A 17121-nucleotide genomic window follows, 5' to 3' on the forward strand; every position below is an offset into this window, starting at 1 on the left:
CTTTTAAACAAATTTTATTTATTTATTTATTTGGCCACACCACTTGGCTTGTGGGATCTTAGTTCCCTACCCAGGGACTGAACCCAGGCCATGACAGTGAAAGCACTGAATCCTAACCACTAGACCACTACAGAACTCCCTTCCATTGTGTTTAAACTTAGAGATCAGAAGGGATTAAAATCTATGTTTTCTTTTGTTTTGTTGATGGTTTGATATTTTTAAAGTGAATTGTTTAATCCTAATCTATTGGTATGGATTTTGTTGTGTGCTGTAGAATGAGGTTCTAAATAACACCCCTCCACACATACACACACACAAATAGTTGATCAATCATAACAAAACTATCTGTTGAAAAATCCTTCCATTTCCCACTGATTTGTTTTATATCATATAATAAATACTGGATCTGGTTTTGAACTGTTTCTTCTGTTTTATTGACCTGCTTATTTTTGCCACATTGCCATCAATGCCACATTGATTTACTTGTTGTCACTTTATAGTAGGTTTTACCAGAAGGAAAGATGAATCCCTTCTCAATATTCTTTCTTACAAATTATTTACTATCTTCTCACATATTCTTTCTGTTAATATATTCCTATAGAGTTAAATGAATTTTAGAATTATTTCATCAGTTAAAAACTCTAGTGATTAATTTAATTGGGATGATAATTATTCCTAAACATGGATCTAGGAAGTTTATATTTGGCATTTTCATTTAATATCTTTCTTTTAGGGATTTCCTGGTGGCTCAGATGATGGCTCAGTGTGGGAAACCCAGGTTTGATCCCTGGATCAGGAAGATCCCCTGGAGAAGGAAATGGCAACCCACTCCAGTATTCTTGCCTGGAGAATCCCCATGGACAGAGGAGCCTGGTGGGCTACACAGTCCATGGGGTTGCAAAGAGTCAGACATGACTGAGCAACTTCACTTCACTTTAATGTCTTTTTAAAATATGTCTTTATTTTCAGAATACTTACAGGAAATTGTTTTATTTACCTCTGAAATTAAACAATTTTGTGAGAATAATATGACTGTATGTGTGTGTTATCATAAATCCTTTCAATCTGTGGGTTTTAAATTTAATTAATTTAAAATTAATTTAATTTTGGGTTAAAATTCGACTCTAACTTGGATTATTGCATCTTTTTTAAGTGATTTCTTCCTAAGAAACACCTAGAATTATGTTATTAGTGCATTGTCAAAACCAGGAAATGTACTTACAAAGGTTAATACATGCTCACAGCAGCACTGAAGTTATTTCTGAATGATAAGCCACATAGACCCTTAGCAATCATGCTTGATTTACATATGTATCACTGTTGAAGTGCTAACACTTTAATTTTTAAAATATTGTTATTAGGTAAAGTCTGAGTAAGAGATGTAGTCTAGCTGTATTGTCAACGTCAATTTCCTGGTTTGGCCCTCCACGCTCCTCTCCATTCTGCTTCCCTACCCCCTACTCCCAACACACACATATTCTATGCACCAGCAAGAGCAGCACAGTGGTTCATACTTTTCTGTTAATGTGCTGCCTCTGGGGCTTCATTCTCCCTCTATATGATTTTTTTGCCTGGATGTTCTATATCCATTATTTTACTTATTTATTTGTGGTTGCAATGTTTTTTTTTTTTTTTTTTGCTGCGTGGGCTTTCTCTAGTTTCCGCAAGCAGGGACTCCTCTTCATTGCAGTGCAAGGGCTTCTCATTGTGGTGGTTTCTCTTGTTTTGGAGCACAGGCTGTAAGCACATGGGCTTCGGTAGCTGTGGCTCCCGGGCTCTAGAGCATGGACCTAGTAGTTGCAGCGCATGGGCTTAGTTGCTCCTCAGCTTGTGGAATATTCCCAGCCCAGGGATTGAGCCCATGTCCCCAGCAATGGCAGGCAGATTCTTATCCACTGTACCACCAGGGAAATGCTCTGTATCCATTATTCTAGACCTAATTTCCAAACGAAGCTGCCACAGATTAAGGATTCTGTAGGTAGCAGATACTGAGTTGAAACTAGGAATGCAAAAGGTTTAGTAGAAAAAGAAAAGGGCAGAAGTGGAATTGGGCAGGAGCCAGCACGCAGCATTGCAGATCTAATTGCTGACCGCTCAGCAGGAGCTCAAAGCAAAGGGTACCATCAGAGGAGCCCCAAGTTGGGTGGAAATGGCCAGTCTGGAGTACCAGAGCTTTGCTCAGTCATCACTGGGAGTTGCCCTGAGAAGGCTGTGCATGCGTGCTCAGTTGCTTCAGTCGTGTCTGACTCTTTGCAACCCTATGGATTGTAGCTCACCAAGCTGCTCTGTCCATGGGATTCTCCAGGCAAGAATACTGGAGTGAGTTGCCAAGCCCTCCTCCAGGGGATCTTCCCAACCTAGGGATTGAGCCCACGTCTCTTGCCTTATAGGCAGATTCTTTACCATTGAGTCACCAGGGAAACCCCCTAACAAGACTGCTTTTGCTTAATTCTTGGATTGTGCTTCCCCAAGAATATTGCCAAGCAGGCTATAAAGTTGAGGCAGATTCTGAAGAAAATCACATCTAGAGCCCACGAGCTAACCACACACCTCGCTTCTGGACAGAGGGTCCTTTCTTTTCTTTTTTTTTTTTTTTCCTTTCTGTCAAATTTTTAAATCTTTTTTATTGATGTAGTTAATTTACAATGTTGTGTTTGTCTCAATTGTACAGCCAAGTGATTCTGTTATATACATATTCATATACATATACATATATGGGCTTCCCTGGTGGCTCAGACAGTACAGAATCTGCCTTCAATGCAGGAGACCCAGGTTCGATCCCTGGGTGGGAAGATCCCCTGGTGATGGGAATGGCAACCCACTCCAGTATTCTTGTCTGGATAATCCCATGGATAGTGGGGCCCGGTGGGTTACAGTCCATAGGGTTACATAGCGTTGGACACAACTGAGCACCTCACACACACACACGTACATATGTATATTCTTTTTCAAATTCTTTTCTATTACAGGTTATTACAGTATGGTTCCCTGTGCTATACAGCAGTTCCCTGTGTATTATTTATAGAGAGGGTCCTTTCTTGAAGAGGGAAATGAGTGGCACATGTCTACAACAGCACCTAGGGCTGGCTTGCTGGGCATGCGACCTGTGCAGTCCCACAGGGCTCACATTCAGGAGGGTCCTGCCATTATTTTAACACCCTGTAGTCACTGTCTTGAAACAATAATTTTATCTTTGAACTTGTGTTTTGTAAGTGAAGCCCAGTAGACAATGACACATGCATGTGAACTGAGGAGATAAACACAGAATGCGTGTTCTCTGTTCTTTATTGCCTCACTTGCATGTAGTATTAGTGACGTCCTTTTTGAACAAGGGGCTTTGTCTTTTCATTTTGCATGGGGCCATGGGAATTATGAAACTGGCCCTGACAATAGCCCTCTTTGATCAGGCTCCAATCTTGAATAAATGTCTGTCTTCTGATCCTACTGTATTACATCTTCTACTGCATGTAGTATAAATATATTAAAATCAGCTGTTCATATATCTGTTGCCACATTACAGGTTCAGATTTTTTTTTTTTTTACCATACTCCACTCTTAAAAAGGGTAAATGCCAAGAATTTATGCATTTTTTCTGTTATTTTATCTCTTTCTCTCTCTAATTTTCTGTTAATTCCTATCTTTTATTCCATTATAAATTGTTATAAAACACAATTCAACTGAGTAAAATTTTAAGATCTTATTGGCTTTATTCAATGATTCAAGAATCAGGCAGCATTCGATCTAGCAAAATGAAAGGAGCTCCAAGGCACTGTACAAAATGAAAGATTTTTATAGGCAGAGGAGAGCAGGAAAAGAAAAGTTACTCTAGGCAAAAAGTATATTGGTGATTGCACAGTTACTTTCCCTTCGGAGATGACAGGGCTCTATCTTGCTAACCTAACTAGTGCTTATCAGGCAATTCTTGATTGTCTGGTTTAAAATTCCATTTCTAGGAGAGCTGAAATTGTAATTAAGCCTCAGTATGATGATGTGGGGGGCTTCCCTGGTGGCTCAGCTGGTAAAGAATCTGCCTGAAATGCAGGAGATCCCTGTTAGATCCCTGGGTTGGAAAGATCCCCTGGAGGAGGGCATGGCAACCCACTCCAGTATTCTTGCCTGGAGGATCCCCATGGGCAGAGAAGCTTGGCGAGCTACAGTCCATGGGGTCAAAAAGAGTTGGACACGACCGAGCAACTAAGCACAACACAGCATGATGATGTGGGGCTTAGCATAAGTGACCCCATTTGGGGCCTGTTGTCTTGTTTTTAACAAAATGAAAGAAGATCACTGGGATTATCTTCATGGAAGACACAGTTAGTTATACCCCAGTATCTGTTTTCCCCTTTCTGCTTAGAAATAGAACCCACAGATTTTGCTGCTCAGAATAAAGACCATAATTTTCCAGTCTTCCTTGGGTGACTAAGTTCTGGTGAATAGATAGAATTGGAAATATCATGTGAAACTCCCAGAAAGTTTTCTTAAAGGAGAGATTGTCCCCTCATCTTTCCTTCCTATTATCTAGAATATGGACACGAAGGCTGGAATTCCCATTGCTATCCCATTCCCTGAGACTATGAGATGAAAGGAAGCCGGCAGAGTCATAAGATACAAGGAGTATGTATATTTGTAGACTTCTACACGAGAGATACGCTTCCTTTTGTTTAAGTCATTATTATTTAGAGTTTTGAGTCACAAGCAGTGAGCTTAATGCTTCCTATATAACTCTTTAAATGAATGCGAAACAGTAAATTGTATCTATCTACTGTTTCCCTGCTCAAAAAGGATACTCCCAAAAACTTAGCAGGGGCAGAGATTCTCCTTTCTTACCTGCCATCCCCACCTTGTGGTCAAAGGTGGCATGGGAAAAGAGACTTACACATGTCCAGTATTTTCAAAAGGTGTTTGTCTGGAGATTATCAGTTGGCTAGGAGAGGGGGAGGGGATTCCTTTTACTCAGCACTCTGGTTGTTGTGACAGAAAATTCATTCCTTCCGCTATTCAGTGCTTCTTCCATTTGGGCTTCTGTTTTGCCATCTCTTTCCACTTTGCCTAAACTCTGTCTCAACTAATTTCTGGGAGAGGAAAAACTGGTACACACATTTCTGAGACTCTTCATTTGACACACAAGTTAGAAGTTTCTTTGAATATCTTCAAGATATCTTTATTTCATCTACGACTTCCCTGGTGGCTCAGACGGTAAAGCATCTACTTACCATGCGGGAGACCCAGGTTCCTTCCCTGGGTTGGGAAGATCCTCTGGAGAAGGAAATGGCAGCCCACTCCAGTACTCTTGCCTGGAAAATCACATGGAGGGAGGAGCATGTTAGGCTACAGTCCATGGGGTTGCAAAGAGTCGGACATGACTGAGCAACTTCACTTTACTTTACTTTACTTTTATCTAATCTACAATGTAGACTGGAGGAGAGTGAAATTGACCCTCTGTGTATCCGTGAAGAAGGGTGAGCAGGGACAATCATAGAACACTAACAGAATAATATTTTTATATAAAACCCCACTGTGGGAAGGAACCACACTGATTATCATGGTGATGACCAGAGATAGGGCATATGTGGACTGAATGAAATTCTCAGAAGAGTGTACCACATCCAAGAAGTAGAAATGTTTGTGATTGAGTTTCTGAATCAGTGACAGGTGACTTAAGCTCAGAGCAAGGCACTGAATGTAGAGCAGCAAGATAGAAACTAACTTTGTCATCTCAGCTGCTGGCCCCTTTAAAGAGGTTCTTCTGTGCAGTGACATTGATCGGGGATAGGTAAGACTTTCCAAGCACATCAACGTCAGTTCTTTCCCAGACTTCTGGTCAGCAATGATATTGAATCAAGCCCTTTAGATAATTTTTTTAATGCCGTCTCTGGCTGTCTGCATCAATAGCTCCTAGAGGGGCTGTGTCTGACATTTATAAACATGTTTACTTTTTCCTTTACCTCAACAGTCAAAGAGTTAGAGAACCCTCTATATCATGTTGCTCTAGGCAATTTGAAGTCCAGTTTCTTTGAACCATCCCTTTAACTTTAAATATTTGAAAATATTTGAACAATAAGAATGATTAAACAACAACAACAACAAACAGGCAGTGCTTTCCTTGGAGCGGATAAAAAAATTAAGCTCAAATCTGTCTCACTTTATAGAGATAAGCTCCAGGCATTCCCACTGACTGGGACCAGGAAGCCAATGTCAGATGGTAAGGTAAACAATTATCTCCACAATTTGATCAATAAGGGACTGGAACGACAGGCAAACAAGACGTTCCTTAAAAGCATCATCTTCTGAGGGACTTGAATTATAAACCAGGTAACCATTTTCAATTTCCCCAACTTGTTCTTTTGTATAAATACTGTTCAAAAAAGCTGAGGCCGTGTGCTGGTTATTCCCCATTTCTCCCTTCTGCACATTGATTTTCCACCCTTCTCTACCCTGCTCTGACACCCATGGAATACATGGCCTGGGCACCCCTGCCCTTTAACTTCTCATTGGGCTAGGCCATAGAAGTGGGAGTTGCCAAGAGAGTGAAGGGCAAGGGAGAAAGGTCATGGTGTTTATTCCATTAACTTCAACATCTCTGCCCCCCTTCCCCCGCCCCCACACCCTCTCCCCAGTTGTATGAGGTCATGGCCATGGTTGTCTTCCTCATGGTTGTCTTCCTTCATTTCTTCCCCATGCCCAGTTAGGCCAAGTAATGGCTCTCCAACATGGCTAATCCCTGCAAGTTTCAGCATCTCTTATTGGTTCCCTTAATGCAGTTCATACTTTTATAACTGTTCCCTTCTTTAAAAGCCTATTTGAAGAAATCCCATCTGGGATACATGTACATGGATGGCTGAGTCTCTTCTCTGTTCATCTGAACTATCACAACATTGCTAATCAGCTATACCCCAATACTAAATAAAAAAGTTTTTAAAAATGCCAAAGGGAGTCCCTGAAAGTACACTCTAGTTACTTAAAAACAAACAAAAAAACAGGATACAATAGTCAATGCTTAATATGGAATGTAAATTCAACTCAGGTGGCACCAGTGGTAAAGAACCTGTCTGCCAATACAGGAGACATAAGAGATGTGGGTTTGATCCCTGGGTTGGGAAGATGCCCTGGAGGAGGGCATGGCAACCCACTCCAGTATTCTTGCCTGCAGAATTCCATGAACAGAGGAGCTTGGCAGGCTACAGTCAATGGAGTCACAAAGAGTCAGACGCAACTGAGCGACTAACACTTGCACTTACAATATGGAATGTAATCAATCTTTAAAATTTCTTAAAAAAAAACTCATTGTCATGTATTTCTGATCAGGCTCCTGATTACCCGTCAACTGCATCAATGCAACCCTCTGAGAAGCAAGAATTTGGAGCTATGTTTACTTTCTATGTTCTATTTTTGAATAAGTCCTTTAAAATATTTCAGAAATGAAGTTGTAATCCTAGTGTATATGCATGGTTGAGTATACCATTCTAAATTTGCTGAGCTGGGAAAGAATGTTTAAAAAGAGAAGGTGTGACCTGATATCTGTTATCATCACCATGATCCTTTGCATGGAGGTGAAAGTTCTTTAGAACAGTTTGGATTGATAAGTATGAGCCTGAGTCAGCTTCATTATTTTCAACTGCTTCACATTCCATATTAAAAAAAAAAATTGGATCTAACAGCTCTTGCTACAAGTACAGCAACTGTGTTCACGGAAATCCTTTCAGTGTACATCTGTGATACATTAAGATGAAAAATTTTAAAATGTCCTGAGGGAACTAAAATCTGAAATCATGATTATGATAAATTTTTTTCAAAAGATGAGTGACATAAGGCCATCAGATACAGGGAAAGCTGAGAGAGTTATGGGTAAAAAGTTTTGAACAGATACTATGCAAATAGTAGAGTTGCCAGACACTGCCCAATCTTCTGACCACTTTTCTATGATTCGAAAAGGGGGTGGGGGTCTGGAAAGCCTTGGGCATTGTCTCTGAGCATGTAGCTTGGTATATAATGGGGATTTTCTCAGGACACACTAACAGAGCCAGTTTGGGGAGATGTATGAGAAGACCACAGATTTTGAGGGGTTCTTAACTGAAGGTTAACTAGTAGAATTCAGGAATATCTGTAATCTTGAGAAGGAAAAATCTTACATCTTCATTTTTGATGCTAAAAACTCATCCTGCGTACAGCAGTGCCGAATTGAATTTTGGAGATAGAGTTTTGTGAAGTACACAACAATAGCTTTATTGCTTTGCCAGGCAAAGGGGAACACAGTGGGATTTTGCCCTCAAAACTGTGTGTTCCAACCCGGGAGGATTTGATGAGCTTTATAGCAATGTTTCAAGTAAGGGGTTGCTGATCAAGATAAGGGTATGTATAGGGCTTACACGTCTTTAATGTGGTTTCAGGTTGTCTCTTGATGAGTTTCTCTAGTTTCTTTAATCTGGCCTCTGGTAGTCCTTTCTGGAAAGAAGAATGCTGACATCTTCCATCCCTTCGGGGTTTCGATCCTGTAAAGAGCTCAGAGATATTGTTATGTGCATCCCCTAAGGTGGAACCAGGGCCCTGACCCAAGATTGTACTATTGTTTCTTGGCTTCTCCCTTGTCTCTGCATTCCCTCCCTTTCCTTGTTCATGTTGGGGCTCAGTCTTGTCTGACTCTTTGCAACCACATGGACCATAGCCCGTCAGGCTCCTCTGTCCATGGAATTTTCCAGGCAAGAATACTGGAAGGGGGTGCCATTTCCTCCTCCAAGGTATCTTCCTGAACCAGGGGTTGAACCCACATCTCCTGAATCTCCTGCATTGGCAGGCAGAATCTTTACCACTGAGCCACCTGGGAAGCCCAAGGTGTCAGTCTTTCAGTCGTGTCTGACTCTTTTTCAATCCCATGAACTGTAGCCTGTCAGGCTCCTCTGTCCATGGGATTGCCCAAGCAATAATACTGGAGTGGATTGCCATTTCCTTCTCCAGGGGCTTTTCCCAAGCCAGGGATCGAACCTGGGTCTCTTGCATTGTAGGCAGATTCTTTACCATTTGCTGCTGCTGCCGCCAGGTCATTTCAGTCGTGTCCAACTCTGTGCGACCCCATAGACGGCAGCCCACCAGGCTCCCCCGTCCCTGGGATTCTCCAGGCAAGAACACTGGAGTGGGTTGCCATTTCCTTCTCCAATGCATGAAAGTGAAAAGTGAAAGTAAAGTCACTCAGTCGTGTCTGACTCTTGGCGACCCCATGGACTGCAGCCTACCAGGCTCCTCCGTCTATGGGATTTTCCAGGCAAGAGTACTGGAGTGGGTTGCCATTGCCTTCTCCACACTTTACCATTTGAGCCACCAGGAAAGCCTCTTCCCTAACCGATTAGCAACTATTTGAAAGGCTTCTGTGCCCAGGAGTCTCACAGGGTCCTGCTGGGTTACACTTTCACCAACCTCTAACTGAAATTAGCATTTTTTCAATTTCAGATGTGGGTAACAAACCCCAGTAATATTAGCAGTACCTGTGACTTTGTCACCAACAAGAATCACAAGCATTGTTATATAGTAGTTCTTGCAACAATCTTGAAAATCATTTATACTTATTACAATACTTCACTAGTCACAAAGTCCACTGCTACACCTTTCTATTTAATGCACTAATTAAAAAATCACACGTATACTGTGTTACAAACTTCCCAGATGGCTCAGCAGGTAAAGAATCTGCCTGCAATGCAGGAGACAGAGGAGATGTGGCTTCAATCCCTGGGTTGAGGAGATCCCCTGGAGAAGGAAACGGAAACCCACTCCAGTACTTCTTGCCTGAAAAATCCCATGGACAGAGGAGCCTGGTGGTCTACAGTCCATGTGGTCACAAAGAGTTGGACACAACTGAGTGACTAAGCACAATACTGTACCATAAAAATTTAATGCTTTGATAACTGTGTTTTGATGTAATTGGTTTCCTTTGTAATCTTAGATCATTTGCTTTATTTATTTAGAAAAATTGTTATCCATACTGCCAAAAGGTCTATGCCACAAAAATCTTTAAGATCATCTGCCTTAGTCAACCAGCTGTAACTTAGAAATCACTGAAAGTTTTCTAGTCTCTATTGATTCTTAGGTCCTAATGATCACTTCAGTCATTACCCAATGATCAGAACAGATGTTTCGCTTCTGCTGTGGTTCAGTTCAGTTCAGTCACTCAGTCGTGTCCGACTCTTTGTGACCCCATGAACTGCAGCATACCAGGCATCCCTGTCCATCACCAACTCCCAGAGTTTACCCAAACCCATGTCCATCGAGTCAGTGATGCCATCCAACCATCTCATCCTCTGTCGTCCCCTTCTCCTCCTGCCCCCAATCCTTCCCAGCATTAGGGTCTTTTCCAATGAGTCAACTCTTCGCATGAGGTGGCCAAAGTATTGGAGTTTCAGCTTCAACATCAGTCCTTCCAATGAACACCCAGGACTGATCTCCTTTAGGATGGATTGACTGGATCTCCTTGCAGTCCAAGGGACTCTCAAGAGTCTTCTCCAACACCACAGTTCAAAATCATCAATTCTTCGGCGCGCAGCTTTCTTCACCGTCCAACTCTCACATCCATACATGACTACTGGAAAAACCATAGCCTTGACTAGACGGACTTTTGTTGGCGAAGTAATATCTCTGCTTTTCAATATGCTGTCTAGGTTGGCCATAACCTTCCTTCCAAGGAGTAAGTGTCTTTTAATTTCATGGCTGCAATCACCATCAGCAGTGATTTTGGAGCCCCAAAAAATAAAGTCTGACACTGTTTCCACTGTTTCCCCATCTATTTCCCATGAAGTGATGGGACCAGATGCCAGGATCTTAGTTTTCTGAACGTTGAGCTTTAAGCCAACTTTTTCAGTCTCCTCTTTCACTTTCATCAAGAGGCTCTTTAGTTCTTCTTCACTTTCTGACATAAGGGTGGTGTCATCTGCATATCTGAGTTTATTGATATTTCTGCCGGCAATCTTGATTCCAGCTTGTGTTTCTTCCAGCCCAGCGTTTCTCATGATGTACTCTGCATATAAGTTAAATAAGCAGGGTGACAATGTACAGCCTTGACATACTCCTTTTCCTATTTGGAACTAGTCTGTTGTTCCATGTCCAGTTCTAACTGTTGCTTCCTGACCTGCATACAGGTTTCTCAAGAGACAGGTCAGATGGTCTGGTATTCCCATCTCTTTCAGAATTTTCCACAGTTTATTGTGATCCACACAGTCAAAGGCTTTGGCATAGTCAATACAGCAGAAATAGATGTTTTTCTGGAACTCTCTTGCTTTTTTGATGATCCAGCGGATGTTGGCAATTTTATCTCTGGTTCCTCTGCCTTTTCTAAAACCAGCTTGAACATCTGGAAGTTCACAGTTCACGTAGTACTGAAGCCTGGCTTGGAGAATTTTGAGCATTACTTTACTAGCGTGTGAGGTGAGTGCAATTGTGTGGTAGTTTGAGCATTCTTTGGCATTGCCTTTCTTTGGGATTGGGATGAAAACTGACCTTTTCCAGTCCTGTGGCCACTGCTGAGTTTTCCAAATTTGCTGGCATATGGAGTGCAGCACTTTCACAGCATCATATTTCAGGATTTGTTTAGGAGAGAGTAAATTCCTTGGATAGTCCCAGAAACACTGTCCCTGGGGACAGAGAAATCCATTTTCTTTTACTTTTGCTGTTCCCATCAAAGGATAACAGAATATGCCATACCAAAATGTCACTTTGGCATAAAGATCATTTTGAACTGGAGGCAAATGGGAATCAACAGAAGCAAAATGAAGCATTCCAGAGCTTTCCTTATCTATATAAAAGGAGACACTTCTAAGAAATGAGGACTGCCATAAATCCCCTCTCCCAGGCAAGTTTTATGACCATGAAGAAGATGGAAAGTCAGCACCAAAATGGGCCTGAACAAGTAACCTTTACCTTCCATTAGTTTCTGCCCTGTATTTACCTTCCCACAGTTTGCTGCCCTCAGAAGCCTAAAACCCTGGTTCTTTGTCTTTTCAAATCTCTGCAAATTTATTGTTCTGTTCTTAAGATATTAATACTATATAAGCCCAAGTTTTGACCACTCCTTTGAGTTATTCACCGCCATGTGCACACGTCATACACGTTAATAAATTCTGCTTGTTTTTTCTTGTTCATCTGTCTTTTGTCAATCTAGAGTCTTTTCCCTCCTACACCATTTTGACAACTTCACTTGCCCACAATTGAGGAGCAAAGGACAAAACTACCAAGTCTGATAGGCCATAATCATAGTTTGCTTATAAATACCTGATGTCTCAGCAAAAACAGCAAACAACCCTTTGAACACTTAGACTGAAACTTTTGTCAGCCCTATTATCTTTGGGCTACATGGAATCACCACTGCAGCAAGTTTCCAGCTGTTCCAACAGGACTGTTTGCATTTTGAACTCTTCAGAACTTAGTGTATTCATTTCTATTTGCATTGTTCAGCTTCCCAGCTGGATTGCATGCTTCCATATGATAGAGGCTGTCTGTGTTTTGTGCCAGAGATTATGATAATGATAGTGAAAAGTCACTAAGCTGTATCTGACTCTGTGACCCCACGGACTATAGAGTCCATGGGATTCTCTAGGCCAGAATACTGAAGTGAGGAGCCTTTCCTTTCTCCAGGGGATCTTCCCAACCCAAGGATCGAACCCAGGTCTCCTGCATTGCAGGCAGATTCTTTACAAGCTGAGCCACCAGGGAAGCCCAAGAATACTGGAGTGGGTAGCCTATCCCTTCTCCAGCATATCTTCCCAACTCAGGAATTGAACTGGGGTCTCCTGCATTGCAGGCAAATTCTTTACCAACTGAGCTATCAGGCAAGTCCTTAAATATACTACAATAGGTTGATGCATGTTCACCATCATCAATGAAGTTATTTCTTTCTCTTTTTTTATGTGCTCTTTTTAAACAAATTATTTATTTATTTAGCTGTGCTGGGTCTTTGTTGTGGTACATGGATTTCCTCTAGTTGTGGTGCACAGGTTTCTCTTATTGTGGCACAAGGGCTTCTTGTTGTGGTATGTGGACTTGGTTGCCCTGTATCATATGGGATCTTAGTTCCTTGACCAGGGATTGAATCCATGTCTTCTGCATTGGAAGATGAATTCTTAACCATTGGACCACCAGGGAAGTCCCATCACTGAAGTAATTTCTACATAATAGTCCACACAAACCTTTAGCAATCACCCTTGACTTATATACATATTACTATTGGAATGCTGACACTTTAATTTTTAAAATATTGTTATTTGGTAAATTCCAAGCAAGATCAGTAGTCTAGCTAATCATATTGCCAATGTCAATTTCCTGTTTGGCGCCCCACCCTCCTGCCCCAATTCCCATCTCCTACACATACATTCTAGGTACCAGCAACAGCAGCACAATGTTTTATAACGTCACCTCTTTATTTGTGTTGCTTCCTGGGCTTCATTCTCCCTCTGTATGAATTTCTGCCTGGATGATCTTTATTTGTTCTTTTAGGCTAATTTAATCATTATCTAAATGAAACTAAAGAGCCTCTTGATGAAAGTGAAAAAGGAGAGTGAAAAAACTGACTTAAAACTCAACATTTAAAACTGAGATCATGGCATTCAGTCCCATCACTTCATGGCAAATAGATGGGGAAACAATGGAAATAGTGACAGACTTTATTTTCTTGAGCTCCAAAATCTCTGCAGATGGTGACTACAGCCATGAAATTAAAAGATGCTAGCTCCTTGAAAGAAAAGCTATGACTAACCTAGGCAGCATATTAAAAAGCAGAGACATTACTTTGCCAACAAAGGTCTGTTTAGTCAAAGCTATGATTTTTCCAGTAGTGATGTATGGATGTGAGAGTTGGATTGTAGAGAAGGCTGAGCACTGAAGAATTGATGCTTTTGAACTGTGGTGTTGGAGAAGACTCTTGAGAGTCCCTTGGACTGCAAGGAGATCCAACCAGTCCATCCTAAAGGAAATCAGTCCTGAATATGCATTGGAAGGACTGATGCTGAAGCTGAAACTCCATACATTTGACACCCAATGCGAAGAACTGACTCATTGGAAAAGACCCTAATGCTGGGAAAGATGCAAAGCGGGAGGAGAAGGGGACGGCAGAGGATGAGATGGTTGGATGGCATCACCGACTCGATGGACATGAGTTTGAGCAAACTCCTGGAGTGGGTGATAGACAGGGAGGCCTGGCGTGCTACAGTCCATGGGGTTGCAAAGAGTCGGACACTACTGAGTAACTGAACTGTACTGAACTGAATTATTATCTACTTATGAAGCTGTACCTACTAGCAAATGTTGTGGAGTCTCATTTGCTTCAAAGGTCTACCTTTCTAGGCAACCCAGTTTTCTTTTCCCCTAGAGCCTCTTGATGAAGGTGATAGAGGAGATTGAAAAAGCTGGCTTAAAACTCAACATTCAAAAAACTAAGATCATGGCATCCAGTCCTATCACTTCATGGCAAATAGATGTGGAAACAATGGAAATAGTGACAGACTTTATTTTCTTGGGCTCCAACATCTCTGCAGATGGTGAGTACAGCCATGAAATTAAAAGACGCTTGTTCCTTGGAATAAAAGCTATAACAAACCTAGACAATGTATTAAAAAGCACAGACGTCACTCTGCCAACAAATGTCCATCTAGTCAAAGCTTTGGTTTTTCCAGTAGTCATGCATGGTTGTGAGAGTTGGACCATAAAGAAGGCTGAGCACTGAATAATTGATGCTTTTGAACTGTGGTGTTGGAGAAGACTCTTGAGAGTCCCTTGGACAGAAGGAGATCAAACCAGTCAATCCTAAAGGAAATCAGTCCTGAATATTCATTGGAAGGACTGATGCTGAAGCTCAAATACTTTGGCCACCTGAGGTGAAGAGCTAACTCATTGGAAAAGACCCCGATGGTGGGAAAGATTGAAGGCAGGAGGAGAAGGGTGTGACAGAGGATGAGATGGCTGGATGGTATTACTGACTCAATGGACATGAGTTTTAGCAAACTCCAGGAGATAGTGAAGGACAGGAAAGCCTGGTGTGCTGCAGTCCATGGGGTCACAAAGAGTCAAACATGACTGAGTGACTCAACAAAAACAATAACTCCAAAATAATCAGACTTAGGGTTTGTCTTTCTCTCTTCTCATCTCTTTTTGTATTCTTTGTCTTTCTCATCATTTTCTTGTCTGTTTCACCCTTGTGTCATCCCGGAAATTGCCCTGTTCATGTCAGAACTTTTAGATGTGAACCTATTCTTTCTGTTCACGAAGGTCTTTACAGACAAGATCCAATGCTCATTTTCGTACTGTTATCTCAAAGCCGTATGCCAAAAGGATCCAGAGAAGATTTAGGGTTAAACAATAGTTCCAAAGCAGCCTCAGAGGGAAGATATATTCAATAAGATTAATCCTTTGCTTCAAGGAAGAAGACAGATCCAATATTCCTAACTTATTTAGGATATCTGCTTCCATGGCTGGCACATCAAATCAGAGACAGCAGACCCTCAGGCTTCTGGCCTTCCTTTGCTATCACTCTCTCTACTTTGCTCTTACCCAAGTGAAATCTTTCAATTGGGTTTAACTTTTAAATGCTAACTGATGCTTGGGGAAATTGCCCATGGGTGAAGTTTTACTATAAGGAGAGATTCTGCAGGATGATATATGTCCTCATATGCACTTCCTAGACACCTTTCCTTGCCTACAGAATAGGCTGCAATCTGTCAGGTGAGTGCCTGCTTTGTATTCTAAGGGTTTTTAATTTTTTATATCCTTCTCTCTTGGATGGAGAAACTTTAGATTATATTTGGGTCAGGATTTTATGTGCTTAGGATTCTACTCTGCTCTCCCCAAATCTCTGATGGAGAGATTGCATTATTGTTGGTATTTTAATAAAATCTCTCTCTCTCTCCCAGGGGTATTATTACATAGCTGAAGACCTAGTGAATAGAAAGTCACTAAGTAACTATCCCCTCCATAAGATTCTTCCAGCTCTGTTGCTTGTCCTTATGTAGCTTCCCAAGCAATTCCTTGACCAGGGATGGAACCCGGACCCCCTGTAGTGGAAGCACGTGGTCTTAACCACTGGACCACCAGGGAAGTCCCCTAAGCAATTCTTTAAAAGACAAGATGTATAAATTTTATATCCCCTTTTAAAGAAATTCAGTCATCACATCTTATTGTTTTTTCTTACAACCTTTGTTCTGTTGAACATTATTCCTTTTATTATTTATTTATTTTTAAAGACCCCATGATATTAATATTTATTAATTTATTATTTATTTGGCTACCTCAGGTCTTAGTTACAGCATGTGGATCTTAGTTCCCTGACCAGGGATTAAACCCACGTCCACTGCATTGGAAGTGAGTGAAGTTGCTCTGTCGTGTTTGACTCTTTGCGATCCTATGGACTGTAGCCTACCAGGTTCCTCTGTCCATGGGATTTTCCAGGCAAGAATACTGGAGTGGGGTGCCATTTCCTTCTACAAGAGATCTTCCCGACACAGGGATCTAGCCCGTATCTCCCACTTTGTAGGCAGATGCTTTATCGTCTGAGCCACCAGGGAAGTCCACTGCATTGGAAGGTGGATTCTTAATCCCTGGACCACCAAGGAAGTCCCCTTTATTTTTATTTATTTATTTTTTGGCTGCACCAGATGGCTTGTGGGATCTGGGGCCATGGCAGTGAAAATGCCAAGTCCTAACCACTGGACCACCAGGGGACTTCCAATTTTTAAGGGCTTTATTGAGGTATAATTGACATACAGCAAACTGCACAGATTTAGAGTATAAGTTCATACATTTTGACTTGTGTATACATATCTGAAACCATGACCTCACTTTAGAAAATGAACATATTCATCAGCCCTCAAAGTTTCCTTGAGCTACTTTGCCATCCTTCTCTCCTACCCCTGCAGACTCCTAATTCCTAAGCAACCACCAATCAGCTTTCTATGACTTTAGATGAGCTTGCATTTTCTAGAATGTTGGTTACAAGGACTCAAAACAGAATGTATTCTTTTTTATCTGATTTTATTCAGCCTATTATTTTGAAATTCATCCATGATACTATGTATATCAGCAGTTCGTTTTTTATTGCTGATATGAGATATCTGTAGATGATGGACAACTTTAGATATGTTAGAGGGAAGAACTGAC

At 41.4% G+C, this 17121-nt stretch overlaps 1 protein-coding gene across 2 annotated transcripts in view; it reads right to left on the minus strand.

The window, feature by feature from the left end:
• MAOA (monoamine oxidase A) overlaps positions 1 to 17121 on the minus strand; it is a 319927-nt gene that overhangs the window by 91724 nt on the left and 211082 nt on the right. For both annotated transcript variants that reach the window (XM_081567286.1, XM_081567287.1), the window contains 2 exons: positions 8367 to 8489; positions 5214 to 5294 (listed from right to left, as the gene is read on the minus strand). In XM_081567286.1, the coding sequence (XP_081423412.1) occupies positions 5214 to 5294; positions 8367 to 8489 (204 nt within the window). The remainder of the gene's footprint in view (positions 1 to 5213; positions 5295 to 8366; positions 8490 to 17121) is intronic.

Source organism: Giraffa tippelskirchi, chromosome X, assembly GCF_054371585.1.
Source record: "Giraffa tippelskirchi isolate mGirTip1 chromosome X, T2T-mGirTip1v1.2.pri, whole genome shotgun sequence".
In the NCBI taxonomy this organism is placed as follows: domain Eukaryota; kingdom Metazoa; phylum Chordata; class Mammalia; order Artiodactyla; family Giraffidae; genus Giraffa; species Giraffa tippelskirchi.